This window comes from Chiloscyllium plagiosum, chromosome 24, assembly GCF_004010195.1.
Source record: "Chiloscyllium plagiosum isolate BGI_BamShark_2017 chromosome 24, ASM401019v2, whole genome shotgun sequence".
Lineage (NCBI taxonomy): Eukaryota > Metazoa > Chordata > Chondrichthyes > Orectolobiformes > Hemiscylliidae > Chiloscyllium > Chiloscyllium plagiosum.
Window position 1 is genome coordinate 30,953,237 of NC_057733.1, and position 22,275 is coordinate 30,975,511.

General features: G+C 41.2%; 1 protein-coding gene across 5 annotated transcripts in view; it reads left to right on the plus strand.

Annotated features, from left to right (window-relative positions):
* Positions 1–22,275, plus strand: part of LOC122562129 (casein kinase I) — a 65,644-nt gene that overhangs the window by 26,246 nt on the left and 17,123 nt on the right. For all 5 annotated transcript variants that reach the window (XM_043714698.1, XM_043714695.1, XM_043714696.1 and 2 more), the window contains exons 3-7: positions 4,496–4,644; positions 6,236–6,464; positions 7,014–7,184; positions 16,075–16,223; positions 19,009–19,177. In XM_043714698.1, coding sequence (XP_043570633.1) covers positions 4,496–4,644; positions 6,236–6,464; positions 7,014–7,184; positions 16,075–16,223; positions 19,009–19,177 — 867 coding nt within the window. The remainder of the gene's footprint in view (positions 1–4,495; positions 4,645–6,235; positions 6,465–7,013; positions 7,185–16,074; positions 16,224–19,008; positions 19,178–22,275) is intronic.

Genomic DNA, 22,275 nt, shown 5'->3' on the forward strand with positions numbered 1-22,275 from the left:
GCGCTGGCCTATTACCTGCCCTCGACCTCTTCATTTCCAACTGCCGCCGGGACATTAACAGCCTCAACCTGTCTACCCCCCTCCCCCACTCCAACCTCTCACCCTCACAACGTGCAGCCCTCCAATCCCGACCTCACCATCAAGATAAAGGGGGCGCTGAAGCCAAACACCAACTCGAGGACACCTCTTCCTACCGCCCCCTTGACCATGACCCCATCACCAAACCATCATCTCCCAGACCATACAGAACCTCATCACCTCAGGAGATCTCCCACCCACAGCTTCCAACCTCATAGTTCAGGAACCCCGCACTGCTCGGTTCTACCTCCTTCCCAAGATCCACAAGCCTGACCACCCTGGCCAAGCCATTGTCTCAGCATGCTCCTGCCCCACTGAACTCATTTCTACCTATCTCAACATTGTCCTATTCCCCCCTCGTCCAGGAACTCCCCACATATGTTCGAGACACCACCCACACCCTCCACCTCCTCCTCCTCCTCCTCCAAGACTTCCAGTCCCCGGCCCCCAAAGCCTCATCTTCACCATGGATATCCAATCCCTCTACACCTCCATCCACCATGACCAGGGCCTCCAAGTCCTCCGTTTCTTCCTCTCCCTACATCTCCAGTAGTACCCTTCCACCGACACTCTCATTTGTTTGGCCGAACTGGTCCTCACCCTTAACAATTTTTCCTTCGAATCCTCCCACTTCCTCCAGACCAAAGGGGTAGCCATGGGCACCCGTATGAGCCCCAGCTATGCCTGTCTCTTTGTTGGCTACGTAGAACAGTTCATCTTCCGTAATTTCACTGGCACCACTCCCCACCTTTTCCTCCGCTACATTGATGACTGCATTGGTGCCACCTCGTGCTCCCATGAGGAGGTTGAGCAATTCATCAACTTTACCAACACATTCCACCCTGACCTTAAATTTACCTGGACCATCTCTGACACCGCCCTCCCCTTCCTGGACACCTCCATCTCCATTAATGACGACCGACTTGACACTGACATTTTTTACAAACCCACTGACTCCACAGCTACCTGGATTACACCTCTTCCCACCCTACCTCCTGCAAAAATGCCATCCCGTATTCCCAATTCCTCCGCCTCTGCCGCATCTGCTCCCAGGAGGACCAATTCCACCACAGAACACACCAGATGGTCTCCTCCTTTAGAGACCGCAATTTCCCTTCCCACGTGGTTAAAGATGCCCTCCAATGCATCTCGTCCACTTCCGCCCTCAGACCCCACCCCTCCAACCGTAAGAAGAACAGAATGCCCCTGGTGCTGACCTTCCACCCTACCAACCTTAGCATAAACCAAATCATCCGCCGACATTTCCGCCACCTCCAAATGGACCCCACCACCAGGGATATATTTCCCTCCTCACCCCTTTCCATCTTCCGCAAAGACCATTCCTCCGTGACTACCTGGTCAGGTCCATGTTCCCCTACAACCCACCCTCCCATCCTGGCACCTTCCCCTGCCACCGCAGGAATTGTAAAACCTGTGCCTACACTTCCTCACTCACCTCCATCCAAGGCTCTAAAGGAGCCTTCCACATCCATCAGAGTTTTACCTATACATCCACCAATATCATTTATTGTATCTGTTGCTCCCAATGCGGTCTGCTCTACATTGGGGAGATTGGATGCCTCCCAGCAGAGCGCTTTAGGGAACATCTCTGGGACACCCACACCAATCAGCCATACCGCCCTGTGGCCCAACATTTCAACTCCCCCTCCAACTCTGCCGAGGGCATGGAGGTCTTGGGCCTCTTTCACCGCCGTTCCCTCACAACCCGACGTTTGGAGGAAGAACGCCTCATCTTCAACCCCAGGGCATCAATGTGGACTTCAACCGTTTCCTCATTTCCCCTTCCTCCACCTCACCCCAGTTCCAAACTTCCAGCTCAGCACTGTCCCCATGTCTTGTCCTACCTGCCTATCTTCTTTTCCGTCTATCATTAGATTAGATTAGATTACTTAGTGTGGAAACAGGCCCTTCGGCCCAACAAGTTCACACCGACCCGCCGAAGCGCAACCCACCCATACCCCTACATGTACCCCTTTTTACCTAACACTACGGGCAATTTAGCGTGGCCAGTTCATCTGACCTGCACATCTTTGGACTGTGGGAGGAAACCGGAGCACCCGGAGGAAACCCACGCAGATACTGGGAGAATGTGCCTGTCGGGAATTGAACCCGGGTCTCTGGTGCTGTGAGGCAGCAGTGCTAACCACCGTGCCGCCCACTTTTTCCACCTATCCATTTCACCCTCTTTCTCCCCCCCCCCCCGACCCCCTTCATCCCCTCCCCCACTCACTTATTGTACTCTATGCTACTTTCTCCCCACCCCCACCCTCCTCTCACTTATCTCTCCACCCTTCAGGCTCTCTGCCTGTATTCCTGATGAAGAGCTTTTGCCCGAAACGTCGATTTTACTGCTCCTCGGATGCTGCCTGAACTGCTGTGCTTTTCCAGCACCAGTCTAATCTAGACTCTGGTTTCCAGCATCTGCAGTTATTGTTTTTACCTTAGCCCTTTGGGTTGCAATCCTCCAAGACAGACTTCAGGGTAAGCAACAGTGCAGTGACTAAGGAGCAGCATTCCAAAAGTCAGTGCTTCCAAGTGAACCTGTTGGACTATAACTTGGTGTTGTCCGATTTTTAACTTTGTACACCCCAGTCCAACACTGGCACCTCCGAATCTTGAATTCTGCCAGCAGTGAACCTGATTGATTTGATTGTTCAAGGTGTTGTTTTACTGGGAAGAAGGTACAAGTTATCACAGTTGTACACAATGACAGAAATATCTGTGCTGAGACTGTTAGTCTCCAAAGTTTCAGGAATATGTCAAAAATGTCATGTTTTGTAAATGGTTATACTTTAATTGCTTATTTACTTCTGAGATGGGAGGCCCAAAGGATAGTTAGCATTTTTATTTGGTTACAAGATCAACGTGATTCACGTTGCTATGGAGATGGCCTTTGCAAGGGGAAACATCCATAGAAAGCCATTTGTAAAATTAGATTAGTCTTCTAATAACTTTTTAAAAAATTAATATTTCCTCCAATGAAGTTCAAGAGTTTAAAGAAGATTCAGATTTCTTCCACTGATGCTATGCATATGTCAGTATGCTGCACCAGGAGGATTATGTTATGGCAATAGTTTTCTCCTTGAATAGTTTTCATAAATGCACTCAAAATGGTCACTCTGAGCCATATAATGAAATACTTTGTGGAGAAAGATATACATACATAGAACAGTACAGCACAGTACGGGCCCTTCAGCCCTCGATGTTCTGGCTTTTTATCCTACTCTAAGATCAGACTAACCTACCTACCCTTCATTGTCCTATCTTCCATATAGCTCTTTATATCTTTGTACTCAGCACAGCAATTTGAAGGTGGAGTTAACGCCACCCATTTTCTTCAGACATTTTTTGAATATTGTGCACAGGTATATTTGAGGAGTTTACATATTGAATTTTGGTCTCTTACTTGATCTTGCTCCTAACTTTGTATGTATAGTCCTTTTAAAAGGCTATGCGCATTCACCATTTTGAGCACCTATTGTTTTGCTTTGCTGTTTAAATTTGCCTAAATTTAAACAAGTGTTATTTTAATTAAATTGCCGTTCTTAAACATTGTAACTTCCTTCATTGTGGTTTTTAAGAATCTTCAGATGAATGTTAACTTGTTTAAACTTGCTTGTAATCACGTGGAAAGAATCAAATTTCCATTCTGTTTTCTGCTGAAAGTGGTGGTCATTGCCCTTGCCGTAATTCTGTTGGGCAGGAGATGGCACTGTAAGCCAATATTTTTCTGCATAAAACTTTACTGTTTTTTTTAATCATATTGTCTTCTAAAAGAAATTGTTGGATGAACTTTTTTTAAAAACCAATGTTCAGACATTTTATGAAGCGCTTCTAAGGCGGGGAGGGCCTGACCCTTCTGGCCCAGAGGTGTGCCGCAAGAGTCTTTAATGGATGGATGGTTGGCTTGCATCACAATTGTGCTAATTAATCAAAATTGAAATTAAATTGCTGTGAAGCATCATGGATTATGTCTGTTTTTTTAACCACTAAGCTTGTAATCTTTAAATTATAACATTTGAGAAAGGGCTGTCTTGAACCTTTCTTTCAACAACACTCGCAAAATTTGGTTGTCAGAGAGGTAAAATGACATGAAATAAGATTGGGAGAATGCACTTTGATATTGTCTTAACTGTTGCTGTGTAATTACTAGCGTAAAGGTCGCTAATTTTTAACTGTTCACAATATTTGGCTTTGGAGAAAAGTGTTTTAAGTTTGCCCTTGGATGTTTCAGTGGCATCCACAAGTTGTGACCTGTAGTTTGAAAATAATCTCTTTGAAAATCAGATAAGATGTAACCTTGGAACTAAACTGCATAGTTAGGAGAAATACAAGGTCATAGTAGTTTTACTGCTTCCTTTGTATCCTCCAACCTTTCAGTCTGTTTCTTGTGTAGTTGGCATTCCCACTATCAAGTGGTGTGGTGCAGAGGGCGATTACAATGTGATGGTAATGGAGCTGCTTGGACCAAGTCTCGAGGATCTCTTTAATTTCTGCTCCCGTAAATTCAGCCTTAAGACAGTCCTGCTCCTCGCTGATCAGATGGTAGGAAATACTTTTGTGTATTGCTTTTTTTTTTAATTGTTATGTTTGTAGAATGAGCAGTTAAATGATAAAACCTGGATATTTTTCCCCTTCCCAATTTTCACTAATTACAAAAACCAATACAATGTATCCCAGCAACTGTTAATATATATTGAATTGAAGAAATGTGTGAAAGAGAAAGTCAATTAATGTAAAGCTTTAGGGCTTCAATTGATAAAAGATGGGTTAGTATTTGATTGTTCTATCTATGTTCCTTGTTCCAATTATTGAAAAGTATGAAGTGGAAACGGTGCTTCTCAATCGGAGAAAGAGCAGGGATGGAAGGATCCCTCCCGTGAACCCCATTTGGATCTTGATTGTTTGTGCAGACATAGTTATGGAAGGGTGTTTTGCTTCAATGCAAGCTTTCTTGGGTAAAGATTGCTGCATAAGTGTTAGCATATCTAGGAAGCCCAAACCCAGCGTCAAGTTATTTTAATCAACTTGTTAGGGCAAATCCCTAGGGCAGGTGGGATTTGAGCAAAGACCTTCTCGCCTAGAGGTAGAATACCTTAATACCTGCACCATAAAACCCTTAAAAATACAGAAATGACTTTTGTAGAAAGAGACCAAATTGAATGCGGTAAGATTGATATGATATTGATAAATATAGCTTTCGAAATGCTCATTCAATCCAATAATTTTGGATTAAAACAATTCCAGTCCAAATAACTATAGCCAACAAATGCAGAGAATGCTGGAGAAACTCAGCAGATCTGACATCTTCTGTGGAGAGAGAAACAGAGTTAACATTGAGTCCAATGTGACTCTTCAGAAATAATTATAGTTTGGATTGTGAATTTTATCCCATTCTTACTGCATAAATAGCTCAATTTTGTTTTCTTTTAAAAAGGGTGTGATCGTATTACAAGTGTTTCAGAGAAGATTCATTACTCTGTTAATGGCATGAATGATTATCTTAAAAAGAAAGGTCGAAGACTGAGAGAAGTTTTTTTGCTGGAGACCTAATATAGTGGATGTGGGGCAAAGTTTTCTCATGTGGGAGACTATAATTGGGGAGCACAGTTTAATAATAGGTCTCCCTTTAAAAGAAATAAACATAATCTTTTCTCCAAGTCTCATTCTCTTCCATAGGAAGCAATGGAGACTGGGTTATTGAATTTATTAAACACTAGTGATCTATTTTGATAGAAAAGGGAGTTGAGGCGTGATGGGGGGAGTGCAGGCAGGAGAGTGATGTTGAGACCACAAACAGATTGGTAGTGAGATTGTTGAATGGCAAAGCTGGCTTAAAGGCTCGATCATTTCTTTATTAAGACATCCACATTTCAACTGAAAACTTTTAAAAGCGAAAGACATGGAAGTTAGATCTTGTTTTGTCTCCAAGTTACCCTTCGAGGATTGGGCATCGGGTGCTTATAGATATTACTAAACCTATATTACTCAAGATTACTTATGAAACTTGAAAGCTGGGCCACATCATTATTGGAAGGTTGAATGCAAGGATTGATGGTCAGTTGTATACAATAAAATGCACCACCTTTAGCTTTCTGCCTTTTTGTATATAAAAGCTGTTTTTACTTTTATTTAGATCAGCAGAATTGAATACATTCATTCGAAGAATTTTATCCATCGCGATGTGAAACCTGATAATTTCTTAATGGGGTTGGGAAAGAAAGGCAACCTGGTCTATATTATTGACTTTGGGCTAGCAAAGAAATACCGGGATGCACGAACGCACCAACATATACCATACCGTGAGAATAAGAACCTTACAGGAACAGCTCGATATGCTTCGATCAATACCCATTTGGGAATAGGTAGGCAGATGTATTCTTCTCATTTACTTTGTAGGTTAGAAACACTCCAAAGTATGCTAATTACTACTCTTTTACATATTATAATCATCTTGTCAGATTATTAAAAGGACCTCTAATTTCACAAGTGTGCAATTTTTCTTCAGCCAACAAAACCAGAACTCAGTTGAATTGTGATTTATCTTCCTATTGTTAGGATTTGGCTGTGACTTCAATGTAGGCATCCCTCACCACATTTCAGAGCAATTCTTATGTGAAGTATTGAGAGCTGTCTGAGAGACCTAATGAGGTGCTATCTAAATGCATGTCTATCTTTTCTTGGTATCTAAAAAGTCATATGTTCACTTAATTTTCATATTTGTGGTTTAGCAAGGAAATCTGTAATTGAAAGTGTGTGTCTTGTAGTAAGGCTCTTCATACTAGTAACTATAAAGTTCTGTACAGTTTATTTGGAGCCTGGGTTTTGCAGTAACTTTCCAGCAATAAATAAAGAAGTGGTGTCTTCTAACTTGATTGTCATGTTCAAGACTAATGCCCTTGTCCCTTTTGCAGAACAAAGCCGTCGTGATGATTTGGAATCCTTGGGCTATGTTCTCATGTACTTTAACTTAGGATCATTGCCTTGGCAAGGCCTAAAGGCAGCAACAAAAAGGCAGAAGTATGAACGCATTAGCGAAAAGAAAATGTCAACGCCAATTGAAGTGCTCTGCAAAGGTTACTCATGTATGTATAAAATTTGTGTTAGACAATGGTATATGTACGTATATGTGGAGATCTGTGCTTTTGATCATTAGAGTCAACTAGTCGAGTGACCACATGTCATGTATGACTTCATAGCCAATCTATCTCTAACTTGTGCTTTACTAAATTGTTAGGAATAAGTCTATATCATTTTATGATTGAAACATACAAACTGGTAGTGTTGGTTGGCTCTAAAAGAAACCCTAAATCATCTTGTCCTATTTTCTCTGTGAAATTAATTCTTACTAGTACTCAAATGCAAAGCGCTGAAGTTGTGGGAGATCTGAACTAAAAGCAGCAAGTGCTAGAGAAGCTCAAAAACAGTTCTCGTTTCGAGTCTGATATGACTGCTGTTCAGAACTGATTTGTAATCAGACTCCTGTAGAGTCTCAAAGTATATTACACCTCCAAGTGCTTTCAAAATGTTAAAAAATTGATGCATTGTATGGATGCAATTTGCTGACTGTAACAGCCCAACTGTTGAGCTGAAGAGGAATCTTCAGTTAAACAAATTCCTCCCCAGCACTCAAAGTTGTTGGAGGCAGATGGGGAGGAAGCAGCGTTGGTATGTTATGGTCTCAGCTATTGTAACACTGTGGACAAATCACATTCCAGAGTTAATTCTGGCTTAATACATTATCAGTTTATTTTTGCAAATTCGTTTATTGCTGCAATAATTAATAATTACTGACCATAATCACATGAGGTTGTCATTATCCTTTTAGCAAAGAATCATAGGTTTATGACACAAAAAGAGAAAAACGAGCTATCAACTGTGATAGATGACTCTCTCTAGTCAGGAACACAGGCATTTCTGCAAGTGAGAATCCAGATGGTGTGTAACGTCCTTTATGCCAGGGTCAGGGATGTTTTGGAGCGGTTGCAGCGAATTCTCGAAGAGAAGTGTGAGCAGCCAGAGGTCATTGACATTGACACAAATGTGTACAAAGGTAGAAAAAGGGATGAGGTCCTGCTGAGTGAATATAGAGCATTAGCAGGAGGTTAAAAAGCCAGACCCCGAGTAGTTATCTCTGGATTATTCCCAGTGCTACCTGCTAGTGAGAATAAGATTAGAAGGATAATGCTGAGGAACTCATGCATGGAGTAGGGATTCAGATATTTGGATCATTGGGATGTCTTTCAGGAGGAGTGGGTTGCACTTGAATTAGAGGGGGCCCAAATTTTGATGAGGGAGATTTGCTATAGCTACCCAGAGTTTAAACTAGTCTGGCAGGGGAGTGGGGTCCTAAATTGCAGTTAGACAGAGAAAATATTGCAAATGTTAGAGAGCAAGTTAAATAGTTACAACAAGCAACAGCTTGACATGGAACAAAGGAAGACCGATAAATTGAACTGATTTAGTTCAATGCAAGAGGACTCGCAGTTAAGGCAGATGAACTCAAGGCATGGGTGGGAATATGGGACTGGGTTATTATAGCTATTACAGAAACATGACTAAGGGAAGGACAGATCTATGACACACTATGAATGGCAGGTCAGTATTCTGGGGTACACATGATATAGGAAGAATAGAAGGGAAGGCAAGAGAGGAGGGCAAGTGGCATTTTTGATTAGGGAAAGCATCAATGTACTTAGATATTCCTGAGGGATCACAAATTGGGCTGTGTGTGGAACTGAAAAATAAGGGGTGATCACTGATGGGGTTGTAACGTAAACCCCTAATGGTAGGAAATTGAGCAAATATGTCAGAGATTGCAGATAGCTACAAGAATAATAGGTTCGTAATGATAGGGTATTTTAACTTTGCAAACATAGACTGGGACTGCTCTGTCAAGAACTTAGATGGGGAAGAATATGTTGAGTGTTCAAGAAAATAAGACAAGGCAAGTGACTGAGATGTTAACGGGTGAGCATTTTGGGACCAGTGAACATAATTCTGTCAGTTTTCAAAGGGTTACCGAAAAGAGAAGTTTGGTCTACAAGTTAAAGTTCTGGTTTGGGGTAAGGCCAATTTTGATGGTATTAGAGAGGAATTTCCAAAAGTTGATTGGGGGAGGCTGTTCACCGGTAAAGGAGTGCCTGGCAAGAGAGAGGCTTTCAGAAGTGAGATAACAAGCGTTCAAGGCCAGTATGTTCCTGTTAATGTGAAAGGCAAGGCTGGCAAGTGTTCGGGAACAGTGGTTGACTAGAAATATTGAGGCTATATTCAAGAAAAAGGAAGAGGCATGTGTCAGGTATAGGCAGCTGGGATCAAGTGAATCCCTTGGAGTATAGGAGATATGGGAATACATTTAAGAAGAAAATCAGGAGACCAAAAAGGGGGCATACGATAGCTTTGGTAGGATAAAGGAGAATCCAAAGAAATTCTACAAGTATATTAAGGGCAAAAGTGTAACTAGTGAGAAAATAGGGCCCCTTAATGATCAACAAGATCATCTATATGTGAGATCCTAAGTATTTGCGTGGAGAAAGACATGGATATTAGGGAACTCAGGAAAGTAAATTGTGATGTCTTGAAAATAGTCTTCATTACAGAAATGTTGGTGCTGGAGGTCTTAAAACACATACCTGATTGTATTTTCTTTAGATTAGATTAGATTACTTAGTGTGGAAACAGGCCCTTCGGCCCAACAAGTCTACACCAACTGCCGAAGCGCAACCCACCCAGACCCATTCCCCTGCATTTACCCCTTCACCTAACACTACGGGCAATTTAGCATGGCCAATTCAGCTAACCTGAACATTTTTGGGACTGTGGGAGGAAACCGGAGCACCGGGAGGAAACCCACGCAGACACAGGGAGAATGTGCAAACTCCACACAGTCAGTCGCCTGAGATGGGAATTGAACCCGGGTCTCTGACACTGTGAGGCAGCAGTGCTAACCACTGTGCCGCCCATATTTCAAACTCAACATTTCATGACCAACAGACCGCAGTCAGTAAGAATAAGTGGCAACACCTTCTCTGTGATAATCCTCAACACCGCAGCAAGTCTACTGAACTTATTATGCACACATGACTGTGGCCAAATTCCACATCAACTTCATTTGCAAGTTTGCTGATGATATCACTATTGGAAGCCGAGTCTCAAACAATGATGAGGTGGAGTACAGGAAAGAGACTGACTGACTGCTTAGCAGCATGTGGTAAAGACAACAATCTTTCCCTTACAGCAAAATCAATGAGCAGGTCATTGACTTCAGGAAGTGGAGTGAAGGACACATCTGTCTGCAACAATGGTGCTGAGGTGGCGATAGAGTCATAGAGATGTACAACATGGAAACAGACCCTTCAATCCAACCCGTCCATCCGACCAGATATCCCAACCCAATCTAGTCCCACTTGCCTGCACCTGGCCATATCCCTCTAAACCCTTCCTAATCATATACCCATCCCAATGCCTTTTAAGTGTTGCAATTGTACTAGCCTCCACCACTTCCTCTGGCACCTCTTGCCATACACATCGTATCCTCTGTGTGAAAAAACTTGCCTCTTAGGTCCTTTTTATATCTTTCCCCTCTCTCACCCTAAACCTATGCCCTATAGTTCTGGATTCTCCCACCCCAGGGAAAAGACTTTGTCTGTTTATCCTATCCATGCACCTCATCATTTTATAAAGCTCTATAAGGTCACCCCTCAGCCTCCTCCGCTGCAGGGAAAGCAGCCCCAGCCTCTTCAGCCTCTCTCGATAGCTCAAATCCTCCAACCCTGGCAACATCCTTGTATATCTTTTCTGAACCTTTTCAAGTATCACAACATCTTTCCGATAGGAAGGTGACCAGAATTGCACGTAATATTCCAAAAGTGGCCTAACCAATGTCCTGTACAGCTGCAACATGACCTCCCAACTCCTTTAGTCAAGATTCTGACCAATAAAGGAAAGCATACTATCCTATCTACCTGCGACTTCATTTTCAAGGAGATCTGAATCTGCACTCCAAGGTCTCTTTGTTCAGCAACACTCCCTCGGACCTTGCCATTAAGTGTATAAGTCCTGCTAAGATTTGCTTTCCCAAAATGCAGCACCTCTCCTTTATCTGAATTAAACTCCATCTGCCACTTCTCAGCCCATTGGCCCAACTGATCAAGATGCCGTTGTAATCTGAGGTAACCTTCGCTGTCCATTATACTTCCGATTTTGGTGTCATCTGCAAACTTAACTGTACCTCTTATGCTCACATCCAAATCATTTATATAAATGACAAAAAGTAGTGGACCCAGCACCGATCCTTGTGGTACACCACTGGTCACAGGCCTCCAGTCTGAAAAACAACCCTCCACCACCACCCTCTGTCTTCTACCTTTGTGCCGGTTCTGTATCGAAATGGCTAGTTCACCCTGAATTCTGTGAGATTTAACCTTGCTGACCAGTCTCCCATGGGAAACCTTGTCGAGCGCCTTATTGAAGTCCATATAGATCACATCTACCGCTCAGCCCTCATCAATCCTTCTTCAAAAAACTCACATTTGTGAGACATGATTTCCCATGCACAAAGCCATGTTGACTATACCTAATCAGTCCTCGCCTTTCCAAATACATGTACATCCTGTCCCTCAGGATTCCCTCCAACAACTTGCCCACCACTGACGTCAGACTCACTGGTCTGTAGTTCCCTGGCTTGTCTTTACCACCTTTCTTAAACAGTGGCACCATGTTAGCCAACCTCCAGTCTTCCAGCATCTCGCCTGTGACTATCGATGATACAAATATTTCAGTTAAAGGCCCAGCAATCACTTCCCTAGCTTCCCATGGAGTTCTAGGGTGCACCTGATCATGTCCTGAGGATTTATCCACTTTAATGCGTTTCAAGACATTCAGCACTTCCTCTTCTGTAATCTGGACATTTTGCAAGATGTCACCATCTATTTCCCCACATTCTATATCTTCCATATCCTTTTCCACAGTAAATACTGATGCAAGTACTCATTTAGTATCTCCCCCATTTTGTGCAGCTCCACACAAAGGCTGCCTTGCTGATCTTTGAGGGGCCCTATTCTCTCCCTAGATACCCTTTTGTCCTTAATATATTTGTAAAAACTTTTTGGATTCTCCTTAATTCTATTTGCCAAAGCTATCTCGCGTCCCCTTTTTGCCCTCCTGATTTCCCTCTTAAGTATACTGCTACTTCCTTTATACTCTTCTAAGGATTCACTCGATCTATCCTGTCTATACCTGACATATGCTTCCTTCTTTTTCTTAACCCTCAATTTTTTTAGTCATCCAGCATTCCCTATACCTACCAACCTTTCCTTTCACCCTGACAGGAATATATTTTCTCTGGATTCTTGTTATCTCATTTCTGAAGCCTTCCCATTTTCCAGCCATCCTTTTACCTGTGAACATTTGCCCTCAGTCAGCTTTTGAAAGTTCTTGCCTAATACCGTCAAAATTGGCCTTTCTCCAATTTAGAACTTCAACTTTTAAATCTGGTCTATCCATTTCCATCACTTATAAATCTAATAAAATTATGGTCATTGGCCCCAAAGTGCTCCCCCACCAACACCTCAGTTACCTGCCCTGCCTTATTTCCCAAGAGTACGTCAAGTTTTGCACCTTCTCTAGTAGGTACATCTACATACTGAACCAGAAATTTTCTTGTACATGCTTAATAAATTCCTCTCCATCTAAACCTTTAATATTCTGGTAGTCCCAGTCTTATGTTTGGAAAGTTAAAATCTCCTACCATAACCACCCTGTTATTCTTACAGATAACTGAGATCTCCTTACAAATTTGTTTCTCAATTTCCCTCTGACTATTAGGAGGTCTATAATACAATCCCAATAAGATGATCATCCCTTTCTTATTTCTCAGTTCCACCCAAGTAACATCCCTGGATGTATTTCTGTGAATATCCTCCCTCAGTACAGATGTAATGCTACCCCTTCGCAAAAATGCCACTTCCCCTCCCCTCTTGCCTCCCTAGGAGGAGCGTGAAGTTTCAGGGAGTGACAATCACCAGCAATCTGGTCCAACCATTTGACACTATGAGCAAGAAAGCACAGCAATGTCTCTGCTTCCTCAGGAGACTATGGAAATTCAGCATGTCCATAACTACTTTTAGAAACATTTGTAGATGCATTGTGAAAGCATCCTATCTGGATGCGTCACATGTTGTGGCAACTGCTCTTTCCAAGATTAGAGTTATGGACTCGGCCCAGTCTATCACGCAAACCAGCCTTCCATCCATTGACTTCATCTATATCTCCCTCTGCATCAGAAAAGTAACTAGCATAATCAAAGTCCCCTCCCACCACGATTATATGCTTTCACCTTCTTCCGTTGGGCAGAAGACATAAATACTTGTATACACATACAATCAGATTCAAGAACTGTTTCTTACCCATTATTATTAGACTTCTGAATGAACCTCTTTAATGTTATGTTGATCTCTCTCTGCAACTTCTTGGCAGCTGTAACATTGTGTGCTGAAGTCTGTCTTGTTACCTTGATGCACTTGTATTACGGGCAGATCATACCATACATGTAACCCTTTCACTATACCTGGGTACACATGACAATAATAAATCAAATTCAAATATTGGTAAGGTCACCTTTGGAGTACTACTGATTATTGTGGCTGCCCTGCTATAGGAAAGATGTTATTAAACTGGAAACTGTGCAAAAAATATTTCCAAGGATTTTATCAAGAATTGAAATTTGAGTTAAGGAGAAGGTGGATGGTCTGGGACATTTTTACCTGGAGCATAGGCGGCTGAAGGATTACCTTGTGGAGGTTTATAAAATCATGAGATGCTTGGATAAGGTGAATAGCTAAGGTCTTTTCCAGGTAGAGCAGTCCAAAACTAGAGGGCATCGGTTTAAAGTGAGATGGGGGAAGAAAAAGGATCAGAGGGAGCAAACCTTTCAAATTGGTGCGTATGTGGAACAAGCTGCCAGAGGAAGTGGTAAACGTAGGTACAGTTTACCATATTGAAAAAAATATTTGGACAAGTACATGGATTTGAGAGAGGGAAATGGTCAAACACAAGCAAATGGGATTAGAAAACCTAGTCGGCATGCTGAATGACTCTAGGCTATTTATATGTTAGACAATTTGGAAAGCTTATCGGTAGCAAAAATAAAAATTTACCTTTTTTTTTTTTCCCAGCAATATCCTTTACAGACACCAATCACCAGTAAAATGTTGGTCTGATCTTCACTTTAAAGTTTCTTACTCAATTAATAGGGTGGTAAACATTCCTTTTGGTAACTTTCTGCATATTTACCGGAAATGGTCCTCCCTGGCTTTCACAAGACATGCAGATAAGCAAACTCATTGACCTTTTGTCATTAAGCCTTAAGCCACGAGTTTTTTTTTCCAGTCCTGTCTATTTGCACTGCTTTTGTTTTAATAATTTGTTCATCATGTGATATGATGCTGGCTGTGTCAGCATTTATTTTGCATCCCCAATTGTTCAGAGGACATTTCAGACCTTGTTTTGGATCTGGAGCAACTTCTGGCCGCAAAGGTAAGGGTGGCCAATTTCCTTCCTTTAAGGGCATAAGTGAACTAGATGAGTTTTTATGACAATTGATAATAGCTACATATGTAAGCAAACATTTTCCTCCATATTTTTATTGAATTCAAATTTCGCCATCTACCTTGGTGGAATTCAAGCCCATGTCCCAAAAGGTTAACCTGACGTTCTGAATTACCACTCCTCCACCACTTTTCCTAAAACAGCTTAAGACTTCTTAGTTTCTGGAAGCCTCCAGAGATTCAAAGCTGTACCTCTGTTAGTCTTCTGAACACTCCCTTCTTGTGGCCCAGGTCTCCCCTTTTCTGGTCCTTAAAAATCAAGTCTCAATAAGCATTAACTATCCCAATTAATTAAGCTTAAGCTACATGATTTCATGGAAAGACACGTTCTCTCACTTACAAATAGCTTCCTTTAAAAATAGCAGATCAGACCTTCAATACCTAAAACCAAAAAACCATTTACCTCTACTTGAGAATCCACATTTCCCTATAATATATTAGGAATTTTCCCCTCTAATATATTCATGAATGGGAGACTGCTAGCAAAGATAAGAACCCATGGGATCAAAAGAAATTGTTCTAATTAGATTCAGGATTGTTTGAGTGGCTGGAAGCAAGGAGTGATGGTCGAGCAGTATTTTTGTCACTGGAAGCCAGTGTCTCCACTTGAAGTAACTTAATGTTGATTGTCCATTTGATTATCATGAGCTTTTAAGATTTCTGCTGTCCATGTCTCATTTACCCATTGCCCTTTGATCACTTTTTAAGAGTTCCAATCTCTCGGCATAATTTTGCCAAAAGTAATGCAATATCCCAGTGCGCTTTACAGGAACATTATAAGACAAAATATGGCACTGTGCCACAAAAGGACATATTAGGTAGATGACTAAAAGCTTGGAGGAGGGATCAATGACGAGGAGCACAGATTGAAGACTAGGGATGTTTCGAGGGGATGTGAGGAAAAAGGTTTTCACCCAGAAAGTGTTGGGAAACTGGAAGTTACTGCTTATAAGGGTGGTGGTGGAAGAAACCATTAAAATATTTAAGTAATCTTTAAATGTGTATTTGTGCAGAAGTAGCAGAACTCTGGTCCAAGTGATAGAAAATGGGATTCGAATAGTTAGATGCTTGTTTCTGAACAACAAAGCTCCGTTTTCTGTGCTGTAGACCTCAATGGCTCTAACAATGATGTTCTTATAAACGATCAAAATTAAACAGGAAGAAAATTGCATAAAATTTTAATTTAGGCTTAGGCATGAGGTGATGCTGCTAAAGAAGTATGTGTTTTTAACTATATTTGACTTGTTTTGTCCATTTGATTATCATGAGCTTTTAAGCCTGCATCTACAGTGGAAGGTAATTCTTAAATCTGCTTGAGTGTAGATTGGGTTTGAATGTACAAGTAATTTGATCTTCTTCTTCCCCATAGCTGAGTTTGCCACATACTTGAACTTTTGCCGTTCGCTACGTTTTGATGACAAACCAGACTACTCCTACTTGAGGCAATTATTTCGCAACCTCTTCCACCGCCAAGGCTTCTCCTATGACTATGTCTTTGACTGGAACATGCTCAAGTTTGTACGTTTATTTTGTGCTTAATACTAATGTTGTGGAAGTGTCTTTATATAGATCTCAAACTTAAATGTTGGATTTAAAAAAAAAATGTCAGTGCTTGTTGGTAACATGTTTACCAGATTTTTTTTTAAATATCTCAGCATTGTTTCTTGAAAGTTTGGCATGTTTAGGATTGTTCATGTCAAGTCTGGTACCAAAGTAACATTGTGGTCTTTCAGTCAAGAAGGTTATGAACTGAGCCCCACTGCAATTTTTTTAATGGACAACTTTCATTACATTAGATTACATGGGCGGCAGTGGTTAGCACTGCTGCCTCACAGCGCCAGAGACCCGGGTTCAATTCCCGCCTCAGGCGACTGACTGTGTGGAGTTTGCACATTCTCCCCGTGTCTGCGTGGGTTTCCTCCGGGTGCTCCGGTTTCCTCCCACAGTCCAAAGATGTGCAGGTCAGGTTAATTGGCCATGCTAAATTGTCCGTAGTGTTAGGTAAGGGGTAAATGTAGGGGTATGGGTGGTTTGCGCTTCGGCGGGTCGGTGTGGACTTGTTGGGTCGAAGGGCCTGTTTCCACACTGTAAAGTAATCTAATCTAATCTAATCTAATCTAATCTAAACTTTCAGTGAAGTGTTGAGGAAGTTCTTCCTTTATCAGAAATAATGTTCTCATGAACCACCAAAACAGAACATATTCAAAAGAATTTAAAATAACTTTTGACACCCTAGTCGTTATTGCAGGTGCTCTATTGCAAAATAAATGTTTTTGCTAATATAAACCATAGAATAATGGGTTTTATAACACAAAAGTTAGCATTCAACCATGTATGCTAATGCTCGCCTCTTAACTGAGCCATAGGGTTTTAAATCAACTTTTTCTATCTGCCTTTCCAAGTTTGAAGTTTGGAAGTGTTTTAGAAACCAGTAAAGGGTGATCAAAAGTTGATTTTCAAAGAGAAAAAAAAGATGAAAGCAAGCTAACCAGAAATATACAAATAGTTTGTAAAAGTTTTTCCAAGTATATTTAAAAGAACAAGTATAAAGAATTTGCTTCCTTAGAGATAGGAGCAGTGCTCATCTGGAAAATAGTACTGATGCTGAACAAACATTACATTATAGAAATTCAGTCTAACTAAAGTGAGAATAAGCATGAGGAACTTCAGGTAATTAATGTCACCAAGAGATCGTGTAATAGCGAAACTTGAAGAAATAAAAGCTGGCTCTTTCCATGACCTAGTGACAGTTATCGTCAGATTGATTTGATTTATTGTCATATGTACCTAAGTACAGTGAAAAACTTTGTTTGCGAGCAGTACAGGCAGATCATAGGGTGAAAAAATATTCTGGACAGAGTTAAGGCTGAGTAGAGAGTTGGACAGAGTACAGGTTACACCGTGCAGGACATGCACTAGACGAGGTCAGCATTATTTGAAGTTCGACAGCCCATTCATCAGTCTAATAACGGCAGGGTGGAAGATGTTCTTGAACCTGCTGGTGCATGTGTTGAAGCTTCTGTATCTTCTGCGCTCTCCAAAAGATAGCTGCAGAGATATTTGGATGCATTGGTGGTGATTTTCAAAAATTTTCTAGATTCTATCATGGCCCTAGTAGATTGGAGGTGAGCAAATGTAGCACCATAATTTAATGCAGAGATGGAAATGGGGGACTACATGCCAATTAGTCTGATATTGGTCAGTTAGGAAAGTTCTAGAATCCATTATTAAGTATATCTTAACTGTGTACTTATAAAATTAGAGTATACTCTGACAAAGTCAGCATTGTTTGTTTACAAAAGGAAAATCATCATTCACAAGTTTAATAGTGGGTTTTTAAGTATTTAACTCTTAAGGTAGATAAAAGGGAATGAGTAGATATGATATACTTAAAAAAAAAAAAATCACTAGAATCCCACAGAAAAAGTTAATCTATGTAATAAGTATTTATGCAATTGGGGGATAACATACTAGAATGTTAAAAGGTATGAATATGTTGAAATTCTGAGGGACTTTTTCCAACACTATTAAGATCCAACCATGATTCTATTACATGCAGGTTCGGAGTTTTTTTTATTTTAAGACGAACAGTTTAACTATCGGTTGGAGAATTCTTTGTCTTCCTCATTGATTGTCATTGCTGAATTAGTGTCTGAAACCTGGTTGATTTTAATTTAATCCTGATATCCCTGTGAATGATATCATTAGACATCCAGAACTGTTTGAGGGAAGCTAAAAAGTCATTCCCATCATGAATCTGTAAGTCCTCCGTATTTTCATTGTCTAGTTCAGAAACACCGGAATAATGCTAAACAAATCATTCCTCAGGTTATTTAGTTGTTAGTGATTACAGCTATTTTTATTTTGTTGGATGTGGGCATCACCAGCAAGGTGAGCATTTGTTGCTATTCCCTAATTATCCTTGAACTGAATGACTTCCAAGACCATTTCAGAGAGCTGTTTAGAGTCAACCAGATTTGCTGTTAGGCTGGAGACAGGTAGGCCTGACCAGGTAAGGATAGCAGACTTCCTTTTAAAGAACATTATTGAAGCAGGTGGCTAGTGTTGACAATCAGTGTTAGTTTCATGGTGACCATCACTGAGACAAGCTTTTAATTCCAGATTTTCTTAATTGATTTTAAATTCCACCAGTTACTATGATCCCCAAAATTAGACTGTTCTTCTAGAATACACTTCAGTGATGTGTCCACTATGCCAGCTTATTTCACTTAAAGGAAAATGATTAACATTTCAACTGAAATGCTTCTCAATTAAAAACGTATTCTCTCTTGGATCGTTTCAGGGAGCCAGCAGAGCTGCCGATGACGATCGCGAACGGAGAGAGCGAGAGGAACGAATGAGGCACGGCCGAAATCCAGCAGCACGGGGATTACCTTCAACTGCTTCTGGAAGGCTTAGAGGAAATCAGGAAGTGGCACCACAGACACCCCTCACACCCACGTCCCACACTGGTAAGATAAAACATTAAATTTATTTCACAGATGTCAGAATATCTGAGTCATGATATACATGGTAGTCTGTGTCCTGTTGAATTTTTATTTTTTTTTTAAATAAGTTAAAGCTTTTCAGTCTTACATGTTTGTTTTCAGTGCAAATATTTGTACTTAAATTGCTATCATCCTGAGAATTAGAGCAAGTGTGTAGAATCAGTTCAGTATATGGGTGCTGAGGAACATCGATAGATGCAAGACAATGGCAGAATTGTCTAGAAACTCTTAATGAGGTGAAAGACAAATCTCGTACCCCAGAAACGTGTAGCAGAACCTAAGGTCTGTTTTGACCTCGAAATATTTGTAGCAAACCGCTGTTGTGATAGGCACTATATCAATGCAAATGCAAGTTTGTTTGTTACAAGCAGTCTCTAACTATTTCACTTATTTATATCCTCTGTTTTAATAGTTACAATAATCTGATTATCGCCATTTTATACATGTAAAATATTTAACTATCTCAATGTTAACTGAGACTCTAAGCATCTGTTTTGAAAGTTGAAATAACCACCTATGTTTTGTTGATCTGAACTAAAATCTCAATATCTTCCTCTAGGCATGAGTAAAAAAGAAATGTATATTCCAAAGTGAATTCCAAAAGAACTATCTATGTACTAGCATAGGTGCCTTGGAAAGCAGCACAGTAGTACCTCCACGTGGGAATCTTTTGTCCTCAGTTAAACTGTCCTGTCTCTCCTTCACTGCTGACTCCTGGAATCCACTTCAGATTCTGTGAACTCCCAGTTTTTCCAAGCTGAGGTCAGCTTCCCACAGGCCAGTCAGACTATAGGTTTCCTCGTAATGCCAGACCACAGGATGTTAATGCTGTCAATGTTGAATAAGTTACTACAGTTGTCAACCTCCTAGACTCCATTGTATTTGTGTTAAGCCCAAAACTATTAACCCTCTGCTCACTAGTGCTCAACATTCTCTCTCTCCCTCTCCCCATACCCCTGTGTTGACTAGATAGGCTTTTCTTTTCTGATCGTCATTTCTAATCTTCTAAATAGTCAGCTTCCAAAATTTACAGCCATTCTATTGTTTCCTATCATTGGTGTCAATATCTGCCGTCTTGATATCCTTTGTAGTGGAAATCTGGACTCCCAGGAGTTTGTAATGTAGTGGCTAATTAATCTAGCAGAAGATCTCTGGGTGTCTGGCTGTCATCCAACGGATGAATGTGGTTGAGTGGGTGCAAATGTTTTTGGCTTATCAGTGAGTGTATGCTGTTAGAATTAACTCATAGCAGGAATGCAGAGCTGCTGACCTTCTGCAGCCAAGAGTTTCTAAAGATATGTCTGAAACAGTGAAGTTGGAAAATGTTGACCCTTGCCTCCAACCCAGCAGTTATTCTCCAGGATGCCTTGCAGAATGCATTGAGGACGCAGGCTTATTAGACTTGAAATTTGCTGTTTTTGAGTCAGGTTGTAGTTCCGTGCTTTCTGTTACTCAGCGTGGGTGTTACACCTGCAGTTTTTCTGATGCATGTCTTAATTTCAGAACCAAGTGGTATGTTGCTGGTGATTGTGAAACCTAGATATCCGAAACTATCAAGAACCTCCAATGTCACTTTGTCAGTGCTGATAGATGGTGGTAGAGCAGCTGCTGGACTATGAAATTAGTTTCCAGATGCTGATGGTCAGACCAACTCTTTATAGACTTGAAAGAGTCTGAGCACTTGAAATTATTTCAAGTCATTTTTGATAGGGTAAGGCTCAACCTCTCTGTATTACTTTACAATGGGAATAATGTGTATAATCTAAAATGTACATCAAATCACTGGTTCTGCCTTATTGCATTGTGAAAATGAAGCAGTGCACTCCATGGAGATGTAGGGTGTTATAGACATGCTACCATTGCAAGCTTTCCACTATGCCTTGTATATTTCACTTTATTCACCATGTAGGTCAAATAGTCTTTTTCAATGTTGTAAAATTATATGAAAAATCCAAGTTACCAGTTACATTAAATATCTGATATATATTTGTAGTCTGTACAGTGTGATAATAGAGAACTGGTTTAAAAGGTGAGCTCTTCAGTAAAGAATTTATGCCTTGACCCTAGGTATGACATGAAATCTTAATCTGTTTAAGAAGTTTGCTGACATGGGGAAATCTCACTCTGGGAGAGGGCAAAGTGAACCTTGTATTAGCTTTATGCCTAATCAATTCAGTATAATATTGTTGATGTTGCTACTGCAAGCTAAAGTTTACCTATATTGGCTCATACAGAAACTGACCAGGAGTCATTTGGCTCAGTTGGTTGGACAGTTGGTTTGTGATGCAGTGTGAAGCCAACACTTGGTTCAGTTTCCTCACTGGCAGTCATTACCATGAAGGACTCTTCCCCCTCAACCTCTCCCCTCTATTGAAATGTGGTGACTGTCAGGTTAAATCACCAACAGTCATCTCTCTCTAATGAGAGAACAGATATAATAGGATCTGCTAGTCCGGTATGGTCCACTAGTTTATCTTTTTCCTTCTAATATAGAAAGTATATTCGGTCATGCAGAAGTAATGTGCAAGCTACTGATTGGATTCCAAGTGATAAGATATTCAGTATTGTTATCATTGTTATCACCCCTCACCCAAGCAGCATTTCTATTCGGTGCCCACCTGACACCTTTTCCTCCAACCCCGCTTAGCTGCCACCTGAAATCCTCACCCATGTAGCATTTCCATTCATGCCCACCTGATACCCTTTCCACCCACCAGACATCTGATTCCCTCCAGCAGCATGACATCCTAAGTCACACGGTAAAAACAAGGACTGCAGATGTTGGAAGCCAGAGTCTAGATTAGGGTGGTGCTGGAAAAGCACAGCAGGTCAGGCAGCATCCGAAGAGCAGGAAAATCGACGTTTTGGGCAAAGGCCCTTCATCAGGAATAGAGGCAGGGTCCCTGCAGAGTGGAGAGATAAATGAGAGGGGGGTGGGGGTGGAGATGAAGGTGATAGGTCAGAGAGGAGGGTGGAGTGGATAGGTGGAAAGGAAGATAGGCAGCTAGGACAGGTCATGAGGGCGGTGCTGAGCTGGAAGGTTGGAGCTGGGGTGGGGTGGG